At 55.6% G+C, this 25,459-nt stretch overlaps 1 protein-coding gene across 3 annotated transcripts in view; it reads right to left on the bottom strand.

The window, feature by feature from the left end:
• Scube3 (signal peptide, CUB domain and EGF like domain containing 3) overlaps positions 1–7,557 on the bottom strand; it is a 31,720-nt gene extending 24,163 nt beyond the window's left edge. For all 3 annotated transcript variants that reach the window (XM_040732283.1, XM_040732285.1, XM_040732284.1), the window contains exon 1: positions 7,436–7,557. In XM_040732283.1, coding sequence (XP_040588217.1) covers positions 7,436–7,520 — 85 coding nt within the window. In that variant the 5' untranslated portion in view covers positions 7,521–7,557. The remainder of the gene's footprint in view (positions 1–7,435) is intronic.
• Positions 7,558–25,459: the final 17,902 nt, after the last annotated feature.

Raw genomic sequence — 25,459 nt, 5'->3', positions numbered from 1 at the left:
CCCTGCTCCAGCCTCTCTGGTGTGGGGATGGCAGGGGTTCACCCCTGCTCCAGCCTCCCTGATGGCAGAGGTTCACCCCTGCTCCAGCCTCCCTGGTGTGGGAATGGCAGGGGCTCACCACACTGGCTCCTTTCTCATTTTCAGTCCCGAGATTCCCGCGTACAGAGGGATGACGGCAAGCCTCTGAGGGGGCTAATCTGTGTGAGCTTCCTGATGAAGCATGAGGGTCTCAGGAGGTGGAGGCGTCCAATGCCAGAAACGTGAGCGGTAGGCAGCCAGGGCTGAACGATGGGGGTCCAGGTCTGCCCTGTCCTCTGCAGTAGCAGCCAGGAGCCAATGTGGCTCCTTTCATTTCCAAGACAGCTCTGCAGTCCCACGAGCCACGGGCTAAATGCTCACGGTGGCGGCGCAATAGGAGACAGCAGCACAGGGCTCCACAGCGGAGCTCCAGGGGCCCTGAATAGGGAGCACTTCCGGGTCTGGCCCAGAGCATGGGGGCTCCTCCTGGAGTCCACCTCAGTGGCCCCTGTCTCCAGTCTTCCGGGCTTGGCTCCTGGTACATCAGGCTCTTCCCTTTGCCCCCCACCCCCAGTGCTCATGGGGCCTAGAGCGGAGGTGAAGGGGACCACAGCTGGGGCAGGCCTGCTGGCGGCCTCGGGCTTTTCCTGCTGGCGGTCATCTCCACTCACAATGCTTACCTGTCTCCAGCACACTGCTCCAGACGTCATGTCCCACCCTGGTCTATACCCTCACGCCAGCTAACCAGTCCGCTACACCCTCCCGAGCTCCCTCTTACCATTCATGCTGCCGGCCCACCCTTCCCTCCTTCCCAAACCAGGTTCAGGTCTGTCTGCCTGCTCCCGGGGAGCCCTGCACCCAGGGGGGCTCAGCCTGCCACCCTTTCTGTCACACTGATCTGCTCAGCCCTCACTCTGAAGCAGTGTCGCATAGCAAGTCCCACTTCTCACCCGGGCCGGGCGCTTGCTGAAGAAGAGACCTCCCCACTCTGACTGGAATCTGAAGCAAGCTGGCCTGAGGCACAGGGCAGTAAACAGGGCCCCAAATCGTACCCTGCTCCTCCTCCTCCTCTGCCGGCCCCTCCTCAGCCCCAGCTTTAGTCTATTCTCTGAGGGCAAGACTGCCTCCCAGCTGCAGGCCAAGTGATGCTCTTGGCATGGGTTGGTTCTTGGCTCAAGTGGCACACCGGAATCTGGGGACCTTTAAAGACCCAGGGTGTCTAGAACCACCAAATCAGAACCTCCTGGGCAAGCCTGGGGATATCTTTCCCAAGTAAGTAAGTCATTTGACGGAGCTGGGAACAACATGGCTGACCGATGCTGGACCAGTCCCAGTGCAGGCTTCTCCAGGGGCTTGTGTGGCCTTGAACCAACCCCTGAACACACCTACTCCTTCCCCTGTAAATTAGTCACAGCACCATCTAGGGGGCCGCTACCAGCTTCAAATGAGTTAGTACCCACCAAGCACCAGGTGCCACAGCGTGGACATAACAGCAAATGCTCGATAAAAGCATTTGGTCACTGTTCATCCCCTCCAGTATTCCCTAGGATACTTCGTCTTGCTAACTCGGTGCTGTGAGTGCCTCGAGAGCATGACTTCTGAATCTCTGACCCCAGGACACTGCTGGCAGAGCATACCTGACCACTCGGCAAATGGCTACTAGGTACCTGTATGAGGGCAGGCCCTGTGCCAGGTGCCGAGGGTTCAGCAGTGGAGGAGACAGAGTAAACAGCACAGTGGGGGGACTCTGTAGGTGTCTGTTGGACAGAGAGGTGGGTGAGACCTTTACCTGCGGCATACCCCAGAGGGAAGCCTGCCTCCTGTGGCCATTCGGCACTCTGGGAAGAGGGGTGTCCTAGAGAGTTTATTCTGAGGAGGAGGGGGGTGTCGCCTGGTGTGTAAAGACCCTGAGCCGGGAGCCCCATCTCTAATCCTGTCCCGGCTGCAGCACAACAGGAGGCAGAGGCAGGAGAACCCCCAGACGGCAAGCCAGCCTGCCGAGCTTGTGCAGAGCTGAACAATACTGCGTCAAGCAAGGTGGATGTGAGAGCTACGCCCCAGGTTGACCTCTGACCTCCACGTGTGTGCTGTGGCAGTGTGCCGGCACCTACACGCATAAGATCTTAGAGTCCACAAAGACGGTGAACACGGGGCCAGAGGAGACTGGGCACAGGGGACAGCGGGGTCTCGGGCCTCTGCTTCCTCTCGGGCAGCCGCAGGCAAGGCTTAGTAAGTGACGGGGAGACTTACCCTGGGAAAGGACCAATGCCAGTGTAAAGACAGAACCCAGGCCCACCCCGGAAAGCCTTCTAAAGGAACCTGAGAGATGGGTCTCTGCCTCCCCTGCTCCCAACTCAAGCACTTAGCTCCGGCTGGAGCAAGCAACACAGCATGAGACGGAACGGAACTGAATTTGGCTGGTGGTCAAAAGCCAGCACCCGGATGCTCTGAGGCAGAAGAGGAGACCAGGGCAGACACACAGGCAAGGAGAGGGTGGGCAGGTGTCGCCAGCCTTGGGATTCACTATTCTGGGGCCAAGCAGCTGGTTAGAAACAAAAACAAACACCAGGGATCCAGGTCCCTGCCGTTAACAGCTTCAAACCGCCAGAGGAAAACTCCAAATAAATATAATTAGAAACTTGTAAAAAACGTCCTCTCTCTAAACCTGCCCCCCAGGGTCTACCCTTTAATATCCCACGCTACCCTAACCCCCCAGACACACCCACACAGCCTGATGCTGCACCTCACCCAGGGACTCCGTAGGCCTGTTTCCTTATCCTGCGTCTTCTATGGGCCAGCAACCAAGGCCTCAGTCTGCCACTGTCAGTAACCACAACCAGACCGTCCTGGGCACAACGCTCTGAGGTTCAAAGCCCACAGCTCTCTGGGGCTCTGGTTTGTCAAAGGGGGGAAAACATTGGCAAACCAAGGCCCCCAGCGCCGTACTCAGGGGGGCTGTCCCACTTCTGAAAGCCAACAGCAGCAGCCAGCTCCAACTCCAGAGGAAGCCCTTGGGTCTGGAGAGGGACGGGCTGGGGACATAGAGGGGTCAGTCTTGGGCACCACACAGTGTACACATCCACAGAAACATGAGCTCGTGCTTCCAGGGCTGGTTTCCAGGCTAGCCGCTCACTTGACACAAGACTGTCACGCTTGGGAGACGGAGGTGGGGGAAGAAAGGAAGTGTACCTAGCGACCAGGGTTCCAGCAGGCTGGGTGAACAGGGTCTGGGCAGAGAGGGCCTGGCTCTGGGGTGAAAAGGCCGGGGCAGCTGAGGCCGCACGTCTGGGGCTTACCCATAGGAGTGAGTTCAGTAAAACGGGTAGGACCCCCGAGTTCCCAGTCACCAGGCTCTGCATCTGTCAAAGCTCAGCAGCGCCTTATCCTCCATCCACCCAAGGCCACCTGAGTCGGGCAGAGGGCAGGCTAGCGGGGAGAGTGGCCAGCCTACAGACAGAGTCAGTGTCCCTTCTTTGCCCAGGTGAGTAACCCATTCATCCCCTCCAAACATCCCTGAGCTGACTGTTTTCACCTCTCCCCTGGGCTCCAGCAGCCCACTCCTTCCCAGACTCCTGCCTCCCCAGGTCTGGGCCTCCTGTAAGTAGTAAGTACCGCCAGCCTCAGAACGGCGGCGGCTCCGGCTCCACAGCCTCTGGCCCTGCCTGACAGGAACTCTTTTCTTACTGAGTGGTCATGTGTTAGGGGTATGGAGGTCCACACCCGCGCACACCGAAGCAGGCGGTGGAGACCAGGGTGGGTTCTGGCAGCAAGTCCCTCCACCTCCATCCTCTCGAGAGGATCTGAAGCCATGCACCCCCCCCGCCCAGTTCAAGGCGCTGGACCAAACCATTCTACTCTCCTTCTCCAACTGAAACAAAGCACACACTGCCCACTTCTTCCCCTCCCAGAGTGCCACACAACACATGCGCTCTCTCTCTCTCTCTCTCTCTCTCTCTCTCTCTCTCTCTCTCTCTCTCTCTCTCTCTCTCTCTCTCTCTCACACACACACACACACACACACACACACAAAATCACGCACATGCATGCTCACACGCCCCAGTGAAGGCACACCTCACATTCCCAAACTCACACACTCCTGCCTCCATTTACAACAGGTCCTAGCTGCTCACACCTCAAACCGGTTCCCATGTTCTCAGTTCCAGAATGTTCCAGAAAGCAGTCTCCTCCGAGGGCTCCTGAGCACTGTCCTCTTGCCCTCTACCCACAGCTGTCGATTCCCTGGTCTCCACAGTTCCCGTCTCCCATTCTACCCTACAAAGCCTGGGGGCGGTGGGTGGGCAGCAGAGTTTATTATATCCGCCTGGCTCCAGCTTTCCCCACACCTATGACATGCCACCAGCAAGCCACAGACAGAAAGGGGTCAAAGGGATTCCTCAGGACTTCCTAAAAATGGAGACGAGCGTAGGGACCCTGATTAAACAACAGGATCTAAGCGTGGGGTCTGCCTGTCTGTCTGCTCGCTCCAGTAGGGCCTCGGTGGGGCACAGGCAGTAGCGGTTGTCCAAGGAGCCACCCTCACCCGCTGACACGGTTGTGGTTTTCATTTCACATTTCGGAGGGAGGGGCTAGGAGGAACAGTCCCCTCACTGTAGGAGCTGGCCACAGGAGCAGAGGGAAGCAGGGAGGAGAGGAAACAGCCACATTAAAGAGGAAGAGAGGGGAAAGGGAGACACACACCCAGACAGAGACCCAGAGACAGAGAGACACTGTTCCCCGCCAGATGAACACTCTCGGCCTCGGGGGGCGTTGTGACTTCTAAATGGGTGACTTTCTCGAGACTCTGTCCCCGGCAAGGGAAGAAAACTACCAGGTAAACTAAGTGGCCAGGCTGGCCGCCCCTGACAGAGCCGGCCTGGGGACAGGAGCAGCTCCTCTGGAGGCCCTGGGAGCTCTCCATTCAGCTGCAACCTGAGCCCTCAGTGAGGATTAGGTCCCTTTAACCCTAGCCATCCTCCCACCCCGCCCCCACCCTCAAAAAGCAAAGCAAATTAATGCCTTTAAGTTTACAATTATCTTGGTTATCCAGTCTGTCTACTTTAGACACACAGACAGGCTCTTGAAAACCACTCAAAACCATGTACACAGCAAGCTCACTCATTCCCAGTCCACTAGCTGACCCGCCCACTCATCCACAGGGACAAAACGTTCAGCATTCCTGATTGAAGAACTAGGTCCCAGTAGACACAGTGGGCCAGGGATGTCCCATGGTGTTAGTGTTCTGCCCCCCCCTTATTCTTAAGCTCAGGTCCTTGTCCCACCCTCTAACCCCATCACGTGGCTTTGAGGCTTCCCAGAGACACAGATGTCCCCAGAAGTCCTTTCAAGACACTCACTGAGGGTGTCTGCAATTCGCAGACCCTCCAGAGTTCCACCGAGAAGCACGTGGCATCAAAGGCGAGCTCCCTGGCCCTGATGATAGATGGGAGATATGTCGAGGGGGCAAGGGAGGCCTCCCGAAAGCTCGCAGCACTGTGGGGTAAGCCTGCGAGGCTCAGACCCTTCCTGCAGCATCTACCTGCAACTCTGAGTCCAAGCACAGCTCTGTGTTCCGGCAAACCTGTTGTTAGGCAACCTCTGATGGACAGGGTTTCACAGATTTCCTGAATGGTAGGGTTAATGAGAGGTTCCATTCTAATCCCAGCCAGACTCAGAAGTTCTGAGGGGGAGGGTGCCGATACCAAGTTACCTCAGCCTCGTCAGGGCAGGTGGAGCCCAGAACTGAGGTAGGCAGACACCTTGGGCGTCCCCCAGCACCCAGCGGGGTGTCCAATAAAAGAAGGTAACTGGCACACCCTGGAGGTATCCTGACTCCTTCTATCCCTCGAGCCTTGGTTTCCCCCCCCACCTGTCCCGTTTAGGGGGGTCTCCAGCTGCACCTGGAGCCCTTTAATAGACGGCTTCCCCTCTTGCCCCCACCCCCACCCCTGCAGACACTGGCTCCAACTTGAAAGAGGCCCTTATCTTGTCTCTAGATTACTGCACGAAATCTGTTCCTTCCTCAGACTAAACTCCCTAGCTAATTCCATGTTATGAGTAAGTCAGCGTGCACTACAAAAGCCAGCTTTGTTTACGAAAACACACAAGCAAATCCACAGTGTGGAGAGAGGCTGTTCCAGGCAGCGGACTGTCTGGAACCAAGGCTGCAGGAGAAGAAGTTTGGGGCTGGAAGGAGGCTGCCGTGGGGTCTTGACAGCTGAGGGTCTCCAGTGTTTAGTTATATTGATTGATAGGTTGGAGGGGGCAAGGGAAGAGACAGTGTTTTGGGGGAGGCGGGTGGTGTTCCTTTAGCACCTTCTAAGAACCTAGTGAAAGCCGGTGGCACACAACAGCTTAGGACACCAGGGCTCAGGCCCCTGCACACGGTGACATGACTGCCAGACACTCAGACTTCCCCAACTCCCAAGTTCAACTTTCTTTCTGGCTCAGACACCTCCTCATCCCTGGCTGGCTTCAGGAGCCCCTGGGACAATAGGCAGAATCTACCTCCCGGGCAAAATCTTGCTAAGAGGAATTTTCTTTTTGTCCATATAAATCTCTTTTGGGTGAGGACAACGTGGGGGGAGGGGTGCAGCAGGTCAATGGGGGAGGGGAGGCTGTCCCCAGAGAACTGTGGGACACCAGCCTGGTTTCTGCCAGCGCAGCCGTGAGACTGGCTGGGCAGTGAGCTCGGGGTCAGGGACCGGGGCAGGAGGGCCTCCCAGTCTCTCTCTAATTCCTAGAGGGATCTGTCAGAGCTCCCAGCCTGGAATTTTACTTTGTTATTTTAATGCAATTCTGACCTGGATTTAAATGGAATTGGAAACCCCAGGCCTTAATAAATAAATATTATGATAAGAAATGAAAGCCATGCGAGACGAAAGAGGTCCCCCCCCAAGGCAGAAACGCAACGTGCGTGCCAGAAACCAGTCACAGACATTTTCTCCTTCTGCCCCCCTACCATCCCGTGACAGGCAGTCAGTTTCACCGCGAAAGAGTCTGTTTTTCTTTAACATCTTCAGACTTGATAAGACAGCAACTTTGAAATTTCGGCCTGACTGCGTGCGGGGAGGGGATGAGGGGATGAAGTGTGCGGCGGCGTGGCTGAAAACTTCGTTCCCTCGGGCTCAAGCTCCCAAGTGAAGTCGCCGGCAGTGTTTGGGAGAAGATTCTCTGACCTCGGCGGCGGAAGATGCTAGAGGGAGCAGGGAAGCCAGCAGAAGTGCAGGCTCCCTTCTGCCGGCCGCCCCCAGGCTCCTCCAAGCGCTTCGCCAGGCGCGCAGCGCCCAGAGGTCTGGCCCTGGCCCGGGAGTCCGGGGCACAGGACCGGGGTCCCGACAGCCACGCACTTCCAGGCACCTGCCCTGGCTCGGGCCCCGCCGTCCCGCAGCCCCGCAGCCCCGCGCCGCGCCTCCCTTACCTTGCGCAGCTTTGCCATGCTGGGCGGCACGCGCGTGGACCAGCAGGACGAGCAGGCAGAACCCGGGGACGCGCCCCGAGCCCATGGCCTGGAGCTCCGCGCGGCGGGGCCGCGGGGGTGTCGCAGCCCCGGGGAGGGCGCGAGGCGGAGGGGGAGGGGACTGGAGGGCGCCCCGCGGGGGCTCCGGGCTGGGCGTGGGGAGCGCGCGGTGGGGAGCGCGGCCAGGCGCGGGGCGGCGGCCCGAGGGGCGGCCCGGGCTATCGCACCCGACGCCCAGCTTCGCCCGCGGGGAGCTGTAGCCGGAGAGCGAGCGCGCAGAGCCGGAGCTGGGACCTGAGAAAGGGGAGGGGAGACGTAGAGCCTAAACACGCCCTTTCTGCCTCTTTCTTCCTCCCTTGCTTTCTCGTCTCCCGGGCTCCGTCTGTTTTTCTTCGCTTTTCTCCTCCTCCTCCTCTTTCTCCTCCTCTCCTTGCTCCTTTTCGTTTTCTTCCTCCTCCCCTTCCCACTGCCCCTCCTGCTTCTCTTCTCCGTCCTCCTCCTCCACCACCTCCTTTTTCGTGTCCTTTTTTTTTTTCTTTCAAAGGGGGCCTCGGCGTGGCGGCCGCTCCCCCTGCGCGCCCGGGCGCGCGGCCCCCTCCCCAGGCTGCCGGGCCGCTGCCTGCAGGAATTTACAATCCGGCGCTGGGGGAGCGGGCCCGGTCTCCATGGAGACGGCTTCCCCGGGAGCAGGGAGGTCAGGCGCAGACCGCGCACAATCAATGGATCAATGCAAGCCCCCGCTCCGCTCCAGACCAAACAGCACCGGGTCTCCGGCTGGTCCGCTCTCCCCGTGGGGAGTTAGCGGGGGAGTCGAGGGTGCGCCCCCCCTCGCGCGCCCCGGGCTCGCACGCCAGGAGGGCTGAGCGAAGCAGGTCTGCATGCGCACCTCGGCGGGGAGACAAAGAGGGCGCGAGGTGTAGGGGAGGCTGGAAGGGCTGCGTCTTGGAACACAGGGATGGGCTCACACTCCGTGCCAAGTAACATCCCCCCAACTTTTACCCCTAAGTCACTCCCACCCTCTCTGGACACAATCCTCATTCTCAGATCTGAGTCCCTCGGCTAAAACTGCCCCCGCTCTGTGGGCGTTAGAGGTAACCCGCTGACTCGGCTCCTATACGGGCTGTCTAGTGTTCAGCACACTGGCAGAGGCTAACCCACGATCATCTTAGGCACACCACAGACGGCCCCGCACACTATCTCCAGGCCGGCTTCCACGGCTAACCTCACAGGCAGCAGAGAGACACACGGCTGAAGGAGCAAGTCCCCCGGGCCTGGACACTGTCCCCCTACCCCCTTCAATTGCTCGGAGCCAATTGTACCAGGCCTCAGAGTCCTGCTCCAGGGCCAGTTTTATGCAGGACAGAAACTAACATCCCAGGGTACCCAGGAGAGCTGGGCAATAACCAAGTTCTCCCTAAATATGACTCAGTTCTCAAACCCTTGACATTGGCAGCGGGAGGGCGTCAGCTGGGGTGGGGGTGGGCTCTGTCAGCAAACGCCTTCCTACCCTGGGGAAGAGACAGTCCTTCTTTAGCAGGATTAAATGGAAAAGCAAAAGAATGAACACAGACAGAGACTATGAATTTGCTGTCCTGAGACAGACTCCTCTTGGCTTCCAGTCCCATCCCAATTGCCTCAGTTTCCGCTGTTAGAAAACGAAGGTGGTTTCCTTGGCAGAGTGATGCTCTGAGGACATCGCCCGTGGGAACCTGAGAGGAGGAGGTGAGGGGCGGGGGAGGTGAACACACGGGTCATGGGAATGGTGTGGAGGCCACAGAAAGGTTGGTCAGATGACCCCCACAGGGTCCCCAACGCCACTCTTGGTCTCCACCCTCCTTCACTCCTCTGGTTAACCCCCCTCTGCAGCAGCCTTGCCTGCTGCCACCAATTATGTGTAAGCTGGAGGACAAGTTCAAACTTGTCATTCTCTCTGCCCCAAACAAGAGGGGAGAGAAAGAGAGAGAGAGAGAGAGAGAGAGAGAGAGAGAGAGAGAGAGAGAGAGAGAGAGAGGGAGAGGAGACAGACAGAGACAGAGAGAAGAGAGAGACAGAGAGAGAAGAGACAGACAGAGACAGAGAGAGAAGAGAGACAGAGAGAAGAGACAGAGACAAAGAGAAAAGAGAGAGAAAGAGAGAGAGAGCAGAGAGATACAGAGAGGAGAAAGAGGGGAGAGACAGAGAGAGAGTTGGAGGTATCCAGACAGTGCCTGGGGGAACTGGAGAGAGCCCCAAGGTGGGGAGGGAATTTTGCCTCTGCCCTGCTTGCCTTCACCTCGCCTTCTTTGGAGACTGTGTGTGCACCCTCCGTGTCTCTGGGGATTGGGTACTGCCAGCCCACTGCTACCCCACAGCTAAGGTGGTCACGGGGAAATTCTCCAGGGGCTTGAGTGATTGCTGGGGCCTTCTCACTAGTTCCCTGTGAATTCCTGGGGCCCCTGAATGGTGCTGTTCCCCCTGAGTTTTGGGCAGAGGAAGTGGAATGCCCTTCCAAGCCCAGATGTTTGACTGTAGTGTCTCTGGGATCATCCTGTGCTCCTCTGTACCCTGGGAAGCTTCTCCCATACATCTGCTGTCTGCCCACCCCGAGTGCACCTCATCAGTCTCTCGTCCACTCCCCTGCACCCCATCTCTCTAGTCCACTCCCCTGCACCCCGTCAGTCTCTCATCCACTCCCCTGCACCCCATCTCTCTAGTCCACTCCCCTGCACCCCGTCAGTCTCTCATCCACTCCCCTGCACCCCATCTCTCTAGTCCACTCCCCTGCACCCCGTCAGTCTCTCATCCACTTCCCTGCACCCCATGTCTCTAGTCCACTCCCCTGCACCCCATCTGTCTCCGGCCCACTCCCCTGCACCCCATGTCTCTAATCCACTCCCCCTGCACCCTATCTGTCTCTAGTCCACTCCCCCTGCACCCCATCTGTCTCTAGTCCACTCCCCCTGCACCCCATCAGTCTCTAGTCCACTCCCCTGCACCCCATGTCTCTAGTCCACTCCCCTGCACCCCATCAGTCTCTAGTCCACTCCCCCTGCACCCCATGTCTCTAGTCCACTCCCCCTGCACCCCATCTCTCTAGTCCACTCCCCCTGCACCCCATCTCTCTAGTCCACTCCCCCTGCACCCCATCAGTCTCTAGTCCACTCCCCTGCACCCCATGTCTCTAGTCCACTCCCCTGCACCCCATCAGTCTCTAGTCCACTCCCCCTGCACCCCATCTGTCTCTGGCCCACTCCCCCCTGCTGCACCCTGATCTGTCACAAGTCCATCCGTCGCCTTCAGAGGACCCAGCGGGGGAGAAGCAGGGCTCAGTTACTGGGCACAGTGAGTTTGGTGGCCCCAATGCCCTCCGAGGACTCCGTGGGGGAGAAGCAGGGCTCTGTTACTGGGCACAGTGAGTTTGGTGTGGCCCCAATGCCCTCCGTGTGTCAGTTTCTGCAGGGACTGAAACTTAGACAAAACCCAAGAGGACTAGGATGGAACACGGAGACGCTAGCAGTGTGACAAAGCGTCCAGTGTTCTCTGGGCTTCCCCATTCATCTCTCGACTGCATTTAAAAATTTTACCTTTAATTAATTCATTTAGTTTGGGGGGGGCATTGATTTTTGAGATAGGGTCTCATGTAGCCCAGGTTGGCCTCACACTCACTATGTAACCCAGTATAACACTGAACTCCTGACTCCCCTACCTCCGCACCCCAACTCCACCCTCACTCCCCTACACCCCCCGAAGTGCTTCCATAATAGATGCGCACCCCCATGCCCAGGAGGGCTGCTCTTCTCTTTATGCTTCATCTCCCTCACTTGTAAGATGTGCTCCATCGCTGGGCAAGGGACCCCTCTGAGACACCTTTAGTTGATATATCCAGGGTCAGGTCCTTTTGGGGCACCCCTGTCAGAATCCCACCACATTCAGGGACCTCTTCCCCCAGCAAATCACCTTCCCCAGCCTTCTCAAAGGCGAAACCTATCCAGTGACAAGCTTGACTGGCACGAAGGTCTGCTGGAGAGCAGGTGGAAGCCAGAGGCACTGTCACCATCGTCGCCAAGCTTTGCTGCCAGTCTGTCTCACCTGTGAGTTAATCACTTCTTGGAATCTCAGCTGGCCAGGGCAGTGCCTCTCAAAGACAAGCTATACATGGGCCCCTGCTGCCATGAGCTGTGCACTTAAATGATTGTGAAGGTCAAATCTCAGCCGGTTGCTGTGTGTGTGTGTGTGTGTGTGTATATATATATGTGTGTGTGTATGTGTGTGTATATGTGTGTGTATATGTGTGTGTAAGTGTGTGTGTGGTGGGTGTGTGGTGTGTGTATGTGTGTGTGGTGTGTGTGTGGTATGTGTGTGTATTTGTGTGTGTGGTGTGTGTGTATGTGTGTGTGGTGTGTGTATGTGTGTGTGGTGTGTGTATGGTATGTGTGTGTATTTGTGTGTGTGTGGTGTGTGTGTATGTGTGTATGGTGTGTGTGTATGGTGTGTGTGTAAGTGTGTGTGTGGTGTGTGTATGTGTGTATGGTGTGTGTGTATGTGTGTGTGGTGTGTGTATGTGTGGTGTGTGTGTGTATGTGTGTGGTATGTGTGTGGTGTGTGTGGTATGTGTGTGTGTGGTGTGTGTATGTGTGGTGTGTGTGTGTAAGTGTGTGTGTGGTGTGTGTATGTGTGTGTGGTGTGTGTATGTGTGTGTGGTATGTGTGTGTGGTGTGTGTGTATGTGTGTATGGTGTGTGTGTATGGTGTGTGTGTAAGTGTGTGTGTGGTGTGTGTATGTGTGTATGGTGTGTGTGTATGTGTGTGTGGTGTGTGTATGTGTGGTGTGTGTGTGTAAGTGTGTGTGTGGTGTGTGTATGTATGTGTGGTGTGTGTGTGTAAGTGTGTGTGTGGTGTGTGTATGTATGTGTGGTGTGTGTGGTATGTGTGTGTGTGTAAGTGTGTGTGTGGTGTGTGTGTATATGTGTATGGTGTGTGTGTGTATGTGTGTATGGTGTGTGTGTATGTGTGTATGGTGTGTGTGTGTATGTGTGTATGGTGTGTGTATGTGTGTATGGTGTATGTGTAAGTGTATGTGTGGTGTGTGTGTATGTGTGTGTGTGGTGTGTGTGTGTATGTGTATGGTGTGTGTGTGTATGTGTGTATGGTGTGTGTATGTGTGTATGGTGTATGTGTAAGTGTATGTGTGGTGTGTGTGTATGTGTGGTGTGTGTGGTATGTGTGTGTGTGGTGTGTGTATGTATGTGTGGTGTGTGTGTATGTGTGTGTGTGGTGTGTGTATATGTGTATGGTGTGTGTGTGTATGTGTGTATGGTGTGTGTGTATGTGTGTATGGTGTATGTGTAAGTGTATGTGTGGTGTGTGTGTATGTGTGGTGTGTGTGGTGTGTGTGTGTATTTGTGTGTGTGGTGTGTGTGTATGTATGTGTGGTGTGTGTGTATGTGTGATGTGTGTGGTATGTGTGTGTATTTGTGTGTGTATGGTGTGTGTGTATGGTGTGTGTGTATGGTGTGTATGTAAGTGTGTATGGTGTGTGTGTAAGTGTGTGTGGTGTGTGTATGTGTGTGTGTTGTGTGTGTGGTATGTGTGTGTATTTGTGTGTGTGTATGTGTGTGTGTATGGTGTGTGTGTAAGTGTGTGTGTGGTGTGTGTATGTATGTGTGTGTGTGTGGTATGTGTGTGTGTGTGGTATGTGTGTGTATACATGTGATCAGAGGTCAACATCCAGTGTCTCCTTCAATTGCTTTTCATCTTATTTTATATTTTATGTATTTACTTCTTTATTTTTCGAGACAGGGTTTCTCTGTATTGTTCTGGAGGCTGTCCTGGAACTCGCTCTGTAGACCAGGCTGGCCTCGAACTCACAGAGACCCGCCTGCCTCTGCCTCCGGAGTGGGTGCTGCTTCCTGAGGCGAGCACCACCACTACCACCAGGCTCCACCTTGTTTTTGAGTCTCACTGAATCTGGAGCTCACTACTCCCAGGGTCTCAGGGACCCTCCTCCTCTGCAGAGCTGGGGTGCGGGTATGTGCTGCAGCACCTGCTCTTCAAAAGGGTTCTGTACAAGGCCCAGGTCCTCAGCTGATGAAGCAAGCCCGCACCATCTGAGCTGTCCCCACAGCACTCAGCCGAGCTAGCTGTGTGACTTCCGATCAGCTTCCTTTGCTCCTCTGGCCTCTCGGGTTCGTAGCGTTGGTTCAACCCCGTACAGAGCACGTGCTAGACAGGGCCGTGGCTGCTCCTTCCACTCCTTGGCAGGAACAAATGGCAACAGTGCTGGATGGGTACAGGACACAGCCATGCCTGGGACAAAGCAGCTTTGGGGGCAGGCCAGGCTTTGGGGCTTGGGGTGCTGGCGAGGTCAGAGGTCAACCAGGCTTGAGTCTCACCACCCCTAACAGGTTCCTGTCTGTCACACATTCCTACTGAGAAGGCTCCAAAAATTCCATGCATTCCAGCGCACTGGCTTTATCTGTAGCCTTCCATTTTATAGAGAAGCAGGCAGAAGCTCACCTGCCGCCCCGGCCCCACCCTCCTGCTATGCTTCCTTAGGAAGATGCAGATGCCAGGACAGCTCCCAGCCACTTCTTACTGAGCCTGCATTACATGCGAGGCCCTCTATTGCACACACACACACAACTCACACACACACACACTCTCACACACTCACACACACTCACACACACACACACACACACACACACCATCTACACAATCTCTCTACCACTGGGCTATACCCTAGCCCTCCTTTTTGCATTTCAGTTTGAGACATCATCTCGCTAAGTTGCCTTGAATTCAGTCTGCTGGCCACGCTGGCCTTAAACTCGCGATCGCCCTGCCCCAGCAGAGAAGCTAGAATTGCGCCTGGTCCACTTGGAATTGATGGGAAACCTGAGCTCAGGCAGACTGGCTTGCATGGGATGCTACAAAGATAAAAGTCAGGACCGGGGACAAAGAATTCAGCCACTACTTAGTCAAGTGAAGAGAGAGGCCATGTGACGTGCCCACAGTCACACAGCATCGTAAGGGGAAAGCTGGAACCAGAGTACATCTCTCCCTTGACCCCACGCCTGGGTCAGCGCAGTTTCCCTGCTGAGAGTGACCAGAGGTCTCTCCTGCTGTCCCTCTCACACCTCACTGCGCTAGTCTGCGCTCAACAGCACATGAGAGAATTAGAAAATGCGGCCCCTGGGCTGGGGCTCAGAGCCTTTGCTTTGCCTTCACAAGTGCCTGGGTTCAATCCCCAGCACCACAGAAATCAGAGGCATGATGACTCTGCCTGTCACCATAGGACGCAGGCAGGCCGGAAGGGGCTGGACAGATTGCTCAGTGGTTAGGGATCCTTGCTGCTTTTGCAGAGGGCCTGGTTTCTGTTCCAGCACCCACATAAGATGTCTCACTGGTGCCTGTGACTCCAGCACCCACATAAGATGTCTCACTGGTGCCTGTGACTCCAGCACCCACATAAGATGTCTCACTGGTGCCTGTGACTCCAGCTCCCACATAAGATGTCTCACTGGTGCCTGTGACTCCAGCACCCACATAAGATGTCTCACTGGTGCCTGTGACTCCAGCTCCCACATAAGATGTCTCACTGGTGCCTGTGACTCCAGCACCCACATAAGATGTCTCACTGGTGCCTGTGACTCCAGCACCCACATAAGATGTCTCACTGGTGCCTGTGACTCCAGCACCCACATAAGATGTCTCACTGGTGCCTGTGACTCCAGCACCCACATAAGATGTCTCACTGGTGCCTGTGACTCCAGCACCCACATAAGATGTCTCACTGGTGCCTGTGACTCCAGCACCCACATAAGATGTCTCACTGGTGCCTGTGACTCCAGCACCCACATAAGATGTCTCACTGGTGCCTGTGACTCCAGCACCCACATAAGATGTCTCACTGGTGCCTGTGACTCCAGCACCCACATAAGATGTCTCACTGGTGCCTGTGACTCCAGCACCCACATAAGATGTCTCACTGGTGCCTGTGACTCCAGCTCCAGACACCCTTTCTGGCCTCTAAGGTCTCTCCCTCTCTCTCTCTCTCTCTCTCTCTCTCTCTCTGTCTCTCTGTCTCTGTCTCTGTCTCTCTCTCTGTCTCTGTCTCTGTCTCTCTCTCTCTCACACACACACACACACACACACACACACATGCATGCATGTGATTAAAGAGAAAATGAAATCTTCAGACAAAGAGAGAAAAGAGGGAAAGAAAATGCTGTCCCTGCTGGAGTGGGTGTGTGGGGACAGAGCTGAACCCCAAAGTCTGGAGTCTTCCCAGGCAGCCAAGGACACGGTGTCGGAATGACCTTGAAGGACCTGTGCAGAAAACGCCACTGCCTGGCAGGGGAAGTAGGAACCCAGGAAGACTTCCTGGACAAAGTGTCAGCCCCACCCTGGTGAGTTTTAAAAAGACAGGCATAAAGGCACGTATGGAAATAGGAGCACAAGTCAACGGTGAACACCAGAAACACACGGTTTCCATTAGGTGACACCAGGTGGCCCAGGCCCCTCGGGTCCCTTCTGATCTGGGATGGCTCAAGACGGTCAGAGCCAGTGTACTCCAGCCCTAGGTTCCAGGATCCACCTGCCCCCAGCCCTTAGTCCTAGAGAGGTCACAAATGGCTCTGCGGGGATGCCAGGAGGAATCACCCTGGTCCCTGCACCCCCCACCCCTGCTGGCCTCTCTTCTGGGCATTTTGGTCACCTTATACCCAGATCTCATGTCTCCTCACCCCAGCGTCTGACCTCCCTCCCTCCCTGGCCCTGCACCTGAGTTCAGGTGACGCTAGTGTCTTCTCCCCAGATGTTTGCATGAAGAAACCCGAAGTATCCAGTCTCCAATGGTCAGGCATGTCTCCAACCCCCAAAGCCAGCTCTGCCCCCCGACCCCAGCATCGCCCCCAGAGCCAGCTCGGCCTCCCCACCCCCAGCATCGCCCCCAGAGCCAGCTCGGCCCCCCCACCCCCAGCATCGCCCCCAGAGCCAGCTCGGCCCCCCCACCCCCAGCATCGCCCCCAGAGCCAGCTCGGCCCCCCCACCCCCAGCATCGCCGCTTCCCTGAACTTCAGTTTTCCAGTCTCTGCTGGCCCTTGTCCCCCATTTCTCCAGCCAGCATCCTTTGCCAGCATGATCCTCCCACCCCACCCCCTGCCACTCGGACAGAGGCCCTTCCTCGAAGCCAATACCCGGTACGTGGACCTGCTAACCCCATAGGTTAACTTTCTCTGCAGCCCCTCCCCCTCCTAACACAGTGCAAGCCTCAGCCTCAAACCCACACCAACCCCCGCCCCCCAGGCTCCCAGGACTCTAGCAGGAGCCTGCCCGTACCCAGTCCTGACCCGGCCACACCCCTCATTCTAGCACAGCACAGCCAAGGTCTCCAGTGGCTTCCACAGGCTCTCTGTCGTCCTGGGCCGCCTGCCAGGCCTTATCAAACTTGACCTGACTGCGTCATCCCAAGGCCTCTGCACAATTTTCTCTCCCCTCTTGGAAGCCCCTGGATCTTCTCCTGGCCGGTTTCATGTTGCCTTATGGGACTTGAATAACTTTTATCTACTTTCCTCCCCCCACCCTCTCTTTCTCCATGACCTTCCGTAGTGCAGAGTCACCGTAGTAAAAGGAATGTGGGCCATGCTGTCAATCAGCCCTGAGTTTAAATCCCAGCCCGGCCAGCGGGGGAACTGAGAGCGACTCCTTCTCCCTACCTTCTGTCTAACCTGTGCCGCTTTATCTGGGAAATAGAAGACCAAACTCCAACCAAGCACACAGGCAGCTGGGGGGGGCACACAGCAAGGGTGGGGTGTATGGAGACCTCTTAGCCCCCTGGCCTCCTGGCTCTCTCTCTCCATGTCCAGTCTAAACAGGCCTCTCTCTAGGTCTCTCCCACCCAACCCCCCTTTTTTGAGGGGGGTCCTATATTTCTGCCTGCTTAGAATATTTTTTTATTTAAAAGAATTAATATTTGGCCGGGCGTTGGTGGCGCACGCCTTTAATCCCAGCACTCAGGAGGCAGAGGCAGGCGGATCTCTGTGAGTTCGAGGCCAGCCTGGTCTACAGAGTGAGTTCCAGGACAGGCTCCAAAATAATACAAAGAAACCCTGTCTTGAAAAACAAAAACAAAAAAATTAACATTTAGTTATTTTGAGACAGGATCTTGTTTTTTGTTGTTGTTGTTGTGATTTTGTTTGTTTTTTTGAGACAGGGTCTTTTTACACAGTCCTGGCTGTCCTGGAACTCACTATGTAGGCTAGACTGGCCTCCAACTCACAGAGAATCTTACCTTCTGCGTGCTGGGATTAAAGGTGTGTGCCGTCACGTCTAGCCTTTGGGACGGAAACTTACGCTGGCCAGGCTGGTCTCGATACAAAGTCAAGGGTGACTTTGAATTTCTCATCATCCTGCCTCCACCTCCCCTTGCTGGGACTGTAGGCAAGTGCCACCCACCGCGCCTGGTTTCTGAGGTGCTGAGAGAATGGAGGCCAAGGCTTCGAGCGTGCCACAAGAACACTGCCAGTGACCCACATGCCCAGACTTCAGGCACGCCATCAGTACTCTGTCAGCTGAGCCAAGCGCCCCACCTCCAGCAGTCAGTTTCAAAATGTCAGGATGAGCTCACCCCAGCCAAACTCAACCCTGTCACCACCTAAGCCGAGCTGAGTGGCCCCGTGACCCACTCAGTGACCACAGCTGGCCGGAGTCCTTGGACTCTGAGGGACTTCTGACAGTCCTTAAGCCCATCCCTTTTTCTCTGTCCCTATTGCTACTGCTACAGTTCCCAAACCTTCAGTGTCTCCAGGGGACCACAGTCCCCAAACCTGCAGTGTCTCCCAGGGACCACAGTTCCCAAACCTTCAGTGTCTCCCAGGGAGCACAGTTCCCAAACCTTCAGTGTCTCTCGGGGAACACAGTCCCCAAACCTGCAGTGTCTCTCGGGGAACACAGTCCCCAAACCTTCAGTGTCTCCTGGGGACCACAGTTCCCAAACCTTCAGTGTCTCTCGGGGAACACAGTTCCCAAACCTTCAGTGTCTCCCAGGGAACACAGTCCCCAAACCTGCAGTGTCTCTCGGGGAACACAGTCCCCAAACCTGCAGTGTCTCTCGGGGAACACAGTCCCAAACCTGCAGTGTCTCTCGGGGAACATTGCCCCGCAGGGTGAGGTTTGGTACCTCAGCACGGTGCAGGTGGCCCTCTGTGACAGCTCTGAGTTATCCTTGTGTTGATATCTAGTATTGATATCTTCTGAGCTCACTTCCGTATACGCAAGCACAGCTCGCCAGCTGCTGACCACTGCCGTCCTTTGAGACCAGCTTCAGGGACACCTTATCTCTGAAGCATCTTGCTACCCCAGCAGACTGGCGCGCAGTGGTCCTTGACACACACATGCCACGAAGGCCTTGTCCATGTGTGCTTGTCAGCCTTCCTCGGGACCGTCAGACCTTTGGGGACAGCCCTTGTTTTGGTCTCCACTGAAGCCTCAGCCTCAAGCGCATGTTGGCCTGGCTGTTCTGAACAGATGCCTGTTGAGTGGCTGAAAGGGAACAGGAATGGATGGCTGTGGAGGAGGGGCCCATCTGTCACCCCAGCAATGCGTTCACCATCATCTTTACGTAGCAGGGCAGCCTGGGCTACAGGACGCCCTGCCTTAAAATCAACCAACCAACAAAATAAACAAATCACGAAGGAACAAGGGGTGCTCATGGGACCCCTCAACATAGGTAGGGTGGCCCCTGGTATGGCCTCCCTGCCTCCCACCAGCTTAGAGATGACACAGATGGCCCAAAGGGCACAGGGCAGCAGAAGGGTCCTCAGAGTGGAGGGGCAGCGAGGAGAACCCCCCCAAGCCTAATGAAAACCAGGGCAATGTATGGGTTCTTGGGTTCCAGAAGACAAAGATGGGAAGCTAGACCTTTCCGTACAGAGCTCCCCAAAAGTTTGGAGAATTGGATGATAGCCTGGATTCAACAGCCAGAGGCAGGAGACTGGACAGGAAGAAGCCTGATGCCAGAGATCTGGGGTCAGAGAAGAGAGTCTCATAGGCAGTTTGTAGCTGAGTTCTGGGGAAACACACCCAGGGAGGCAGAACCCTAAGGGGGAGCCTCTGAGAGCCCCGCCCCTGCCCCTGCCAAAGACCTGCATTCCAGTACTTAAATACTGTTGCTGACTATCCTTTTTGTGTGTTTGAGAAAGATCTTACTAGTCCAGGCTGGCCTCCAACTCTCTATGTAGCCAAAGACGACCTTCAACTATGGATCTGCTGCAGCGATATATTGTTTATGATCTAATAAAGCTTTCCTGGAATCAGAATGCAAAACTAGCCATACTAGTTAGCCACAGACGTTGAGCAGTGGTGGTATACACCTTTAATCCCAGGACTCAGGAAGCAGAGACAGATGGATCTCTGAGTTCTAGACCACCCTGAGCTACACGAGTCTAAAAGAGAAACAGAGCTCATGCCTTTAATGCCAGCACTAGAGAGGTCTATAAGGAAGAAGCAAAGGGTCTCACGTGAGATTCGGTTTCCAGTCACAGGGAAGACAGGGTCTCCGTTTCAGCCTTGGTAGAGGTGAGAGCAAGTGGCTTGGCTGCTTTGCTTCTCTGATCTTCAGCTTGAAGCCCAGTCTCTGTCTCTGGGTTTTAATTATGGGTGCTACAATCCTCTGGCCTCTGCCTCATGTTCTGGGATCTACGGGGCATGCCATCACACCTGGTCTATGCAGAACTCAGGATCCACCCCAGGGCTTAGCGAATCCTAAAAGGGCTTCTAGCAACTGAGCCATATCTCCGTTATTAGAGTCACTTCTTTGAGGTGAGCCGCCTCCTGGGCCTGCCTCTTTGGTCCCAAGTATAAATATCCCCGCACGGAAGGTTCCAGGACAAGGCCTCTGCCAGGGACCCGTTGCTGCCTTGACAGTCCCAGCCTGAGTGGCAGAGGAGCCTCACAGCTTGGCTTCCTTGCGGAGTCCTGTTTCTTCACGGCCTCCCCCAGCTGTCCCAGTCTTGTGGGTGTCAGCACGAAAGGAAAGATGGTAGAGGTGGTGGGGTGTCCAAGAACCGGGCTTCAATGGTGCATAAAGGACAGCTGTGGAGCTCCTCCTCCGAGGGCCACGCGACTGAGAGTCCTTCTCGAAGCGTCTGAGAACCAAGAAGGGTTGTTGGAGTGCCTGCCAGGAGTTCTGGGTGTTTGCCATTACAGACAGAGCCTTTTTTCATTTTTATTTTTTGGATGAGGTCTCCTTATTGACTTAATGCTCATTTAATTTATTTATTTATTTGTCTTTGAGACAGGGTCTCACTATGTAACCCAGGCTGACCTCAGCCTCAGCCCCACCCCCAGCCTGCCCGGCACTGGGATGGCAGGTGTGTCCCCCATATCCCAGAACTAAAGCTGAAATTCCCTGGGGTCCTGCCGTGGTCTAGGAAAAATCCAGTTTGCAGGAAGTCGTGGCGGACCGGGGAACAAGCTCTTCGGGGTGTGTCCTGACCCCAGAGCACTGTGCTGCCCCTTAGGATCGGTGCTGGTCTTCAGCACCGCTGAGCCCATGCGGGAGCGTCTTCTAGGCTGCGGTGCCGATCCTCACCAGCAGGTGCCGCTGTCCAACATTCCATCCTCCAGCCCCCCCCGTGAAATTTAAACGAGCCCCCCTTCCCCCAGGCCTCCCCCCAGGACCATGGGCCTTAGGAGCGTTTGCACGCGCATTTTGGACGAACGAGGTGCGCACCCCCTGGGGAAGTGAGGGCGCAGAGTTAATTGTGCGTGCTTCTTTATAACCATTGCGTGTGCCAGGGGGTATAACGAGACTCAGGATGACTCTGGGTAGGAAGAGAGACTCGCATTGAACTAATTGGCATTAGGAGGCAGAACGCGACGAGGTCGATATATGGAAGTGTCTACGTAAACTAATGAGACAATGAAGAAGACCGATGAACTGCAGCCGGAGGAGGCTCGGGCTTAGGGAAGGAGAGGCCCTTTAGTGTCTGCGTGTTCCCATCTGCGGAGCTCGGGGAAGCAGGGAGAGTGGCAGGGACCAGGTGAGCAGCTGGTTGGTGGGAGGAGAATGGCTCCCAGAAATTACCAACGGGACTCAGAAAGACACGCGTGGGGCCGGGGAAGCTCAGTGGTTAGAGAACTTGCCTAGCGTGCACGGAAACCTGGGGTTCAGACCCCCAGCACCACAGAAAGCCGATGTGGCGGTGCACACCTGTAATTCTCACACTCCGGGGGGAGGTGGAGGCAGGAGGATCAATCAGTGTTCAAGGCCATCCTCAGCTACTTAGTGAGCTTGAGGCCAGCCTGGGACGTGTTGGAAAAGAAGCTCTGACAGACAGGATGGGCCTGTACAACGGTGGGTAGCAGGGGCTGACACTGCCGAGTCAGCCTGGAAACGTTAAAAACTATCATTTCATTGGGCTGTGGTAGCTCGTGCCTTTAATCCCAGCAGTTAGATCTCTGTGAGTTCGAGGCCAGCCTGGTCTACAGAGTGAGCTCCAGGACAGCCTCCAAACAATACAAAGAAACCCTGTCTCAAAAACAAAAAGAAACAAACAAACAAAAAACCTATTATTTCCCGGTACGTGGGAAGAAGAGGCAGGTGGATCTCTTGTGAGTTCAAGACCAGCCAGAGCCACACAGTCAGAGCCTATCTCAAAAGAACTTAATTATTGTTGGGTTAGTTGGGGAGGGTGTGCGCGCATGTGGCGGTGAGAGCACTGCTGGCCGGCTGCCACACACTGACCTCGGGTCCTCAGGTTTGCATGGCAGCCATCTCTTTGACCCCTGATGGCTTTCTTTCTTTTTTCTGGGGCGGGGTGGGGGTTTGAGACCGGGTTTCTCTGTATTAGAGGCTATCCTGGAGCTCGCTCTGTAGACCAGGTTGGCCTCGAACTCACAGAGATCCACCTGCCTCTGCCTCCCGAGTGCTGGGATTAAAGGCGTGCGCCACCAACGCCAGGCTGTCTTTGCCAATTCTTCCTCCCTGAAGGCCACCCCTTCCCGGCAAAGGAGAGAAGTCACAGACCGACGGGACAGAGTGTGGAGAGAGGGGACCCGGGGACCAGGTGCCACACTGGCCTCTCTGGCTCCAGGCCTGGAGGCGGGCAAAGGACAATGTGAAGCGGCTTAGCCAGTGACTCGTCTTCTGCTGGCAGTGACAACGGCCTTCTGCTGGGCTCTGAGCTGGCGGGACTCTCACGAGAATTTGTAGGCATTAGAGCTAGACTTTGAATGTCCCTGTGAGAGTCCCCTGTGTGAGAGCTGAGGGTTAGACAGCCTGCCTGAACCTGGCAACGATTTGCCCTCAGCTGTACCCCTGTCTTACGCATTCTGGCAGGGAAGGATTAGCCCTGAGGCAGCCAGGGTGTCCCGCCGGGCTGTGCACCGAGAGCTGCAGCTTCCAAGCCCCAAGGGTGGGCCTGGCCCTTTCCTGCCACAGCCCTCAGAAGTTAACCGTACACACACCATGATGGTTCTGAGACCGGGGACCCCTCCCACATTCGGGCAGCTGCAGCTCTTGCTCCCTGAAGAACAGCTGGGGTGTGGCCCATCAGCATCAGATGCCCCGGGCTGACAGAGAGTATCTGCCCCAAGAGCCCCCATTGGCTAGCACTCACACAACCTTTGGATTCCAAAGTAGTCTAAAAATAGTCCCTCTGGGCTTCCTCCCTCAGGTTCTTTCCTGTCTCAAACCTCAGTTGTTTAAAATTTTAATTATTGCACTTATTTGAGGAGGGGTATGCACAGGAATGGTGGATGCGTGGATGGTGGGTGTGGATGGTGGGCGTGGATGGTGGGCGTGGATGGTGGGTGTGGATGGTGGGTGTGGATGGTGGCTCTGTGGACAGTGGTTCTGTGGACGGTGGGCGTGGATGGTGGGCGTGGATGGTGGGTGTGGATGGTGGGCGTGGACGGTGGCTCTGTGGACAGTGGTTCTGTGGACGGTGGCTCTGTGGACGGTGGGCGTGGATGGTGGGCGTGGATGGTGGGTGTGGACAGTGGTTCTGTGGATGGTGGGTGGTGGACGGTGGGCGTGGACAGTGGGTGTGGACAGTGGGTGTGGACAGTGGGTGTGGACAGTGGGTGTGGACGGTGGCTCTGTGGACGGTGGCTCTGTGGACGTGGAGCTAGCACTTGGGAGGCAGAGGCAAGTGGATCTCTGTGAATCTGAGGCCTTCTTGAGCTACTTACTGAGTTCCTGAGCACCCAGGTCTACACAGTGAGACCTTGTCTGAAACAAACCAAAAAGGGATCCAGAAGAGAGAGGCCTTTTCATCATGTGTAGAATGTTTCCACCCCTCTCACTTTTATTTTGAGACAGGGTCTCACGTCGCCTGGTCCTGAGTCTGCTGCATAGATAACCTTGAACTCCTGACCCTGCCTCCACCTTTCACGTACTGAGACCCCAGGTGTGAGCCAGCACGGCTGCCTCATTCCAGCTCATCGGTGGAGCGGGCTCTCCATAGAAGAATCCAGCTCCTTCCACTTGAGGCCTTCACTCCCTTGTTAACATGGAAACATACTGAACCTTGTGAGTCATTTGTATGTGGGTGCGAGTTAGCCACATGCTGACGCGATTGGGAAGCCCCTCCCCTAATCATATACAAAACCTTGCCCTGTATTTGTATTCCCAAGTGAAGTTTTCTATAGTGTGCTCTAAAATTCCATAGACATTTGCCCCTAGTTATGGTTAAAAATCTCTACAACTCTATAACTAGGGTACAAAAGGCCACTCCTCTGGGTGAGCAGTAGACCCCTAAGGAGATACCTCGCTTTCCTCCTTGGGGACACTTCTTCACTCACAGACCTCTCGTTGTCACCACAGCAGAAGGGCATCGTTCCTGAGGTGTGGAGGGGTCAGGGGCAACAGCAGAGCCTGCCAGCTCTAGGCTGGTTTCCTGGCAATGAGCGATGGCTTTTGATGCCAGTGGGACACTCTAAGCTTGCTGGGCACACAGTACCTGGATTCTCAGCAACTGCAGAGCAACCGGGAGGTCAGGGAGGGACTGTGCTGGGCTGGAAGCTGCTGGCCTGGGGGGGACCCTCAGCTCAGACACCCCACCTTCTCTGAGTTGTAGGTAGATTGTCTCCAGAAGGTCCCTTCAGGGATCAGAAGGGGAGCTGAAGGTGACAGGTATCTGTCATCCTAACATTTGGGAGGCTGGGATAGGAGCATCAGGAGCTCAAGGCTAGCCTTAGCTATTTAGTTCTGGGTCAGCCTTGGCTACAAGATACTGTGTTTCAAAAACAATAAAGAGGAAGAGGGGGGAGAGAGAGAAAAGGGAAGGAGGGGGGGGGTAGGTAGGTAGATCCATTAGTAACTGCTTTCCATTGGATGGGACTTTAATCCACCAGAACCCGGGTTAAAAATAAAACAGCTGAGCACAGTGGCGCACGCCTTTAATTCCAGCCCTCAGGAGGCAGAAGCAGGCGGATCTCTGTGAGTTCCTGGACAGCCTGGTCTACAAAGTGGTTCCAGGACAGTAAAGGATACACAAACCCTATCTCAAAATAAATAAATAAATAAGAGTCTGTCTTAGGAAAAAACAAAACAAAGCATGGAAAGCATAGAGGAAAACACCAGACTTCCACCTCTGGCCTCCACACACCAGTACACCCCACGGTACACACACAGAGAAAGAAAGGCCTTCTTGGGAGGAGAGTTGGGATTATGCCAGTCAGCCAAGGGAGAGCAGAGAGCTCGGAGCTGGGAAGGGAAGGTTGGTGTGGGGTTGGGGTGCACCGGCATTGTGGCCATGGGAGTACCAGTGTCCCCATGCCCCACTGTCCCGGGTACCTTACATTGGTCCCATCAGGCCAGCTCCGTGACCACGGAGGAAGTCAACAGACTGAGGGGCCCAGGAGCAGGGCTGTGTCCCGTCCTCCCTTCCTCTCTTGATGTGCGGCCTTGCTTAAGGCGCGGACCTTTGCGGCCTCCTCTGGAGAGCGGTTAGCATACCTGCCACGCTCAGAGGAGAAGTGAGGTCATGCTTGGACCACATTC

Source organism: Mesocricetus auratus, unplaced genomic scaffold (assembly GCF_017639785.1).
Source record: "Mesocricetus auratus isolate SY011 unplaced genomic scaffold, BCM_Maur_2.0 Super-Scaffold_100027, whole genome shotgun sequence".
Taxonomy (NCBI): domain Eukaryota; kingdom Metazoa; phylum Chordata; class Mammalia; order Rodentia; family Cricetidae; genus Mesocricetus; species Mesocricetus auratus.
Note: the sequence above shows the minus strand (reverse complement) of the source record. Positions and strands in the feature narration are given on the sequence as shown.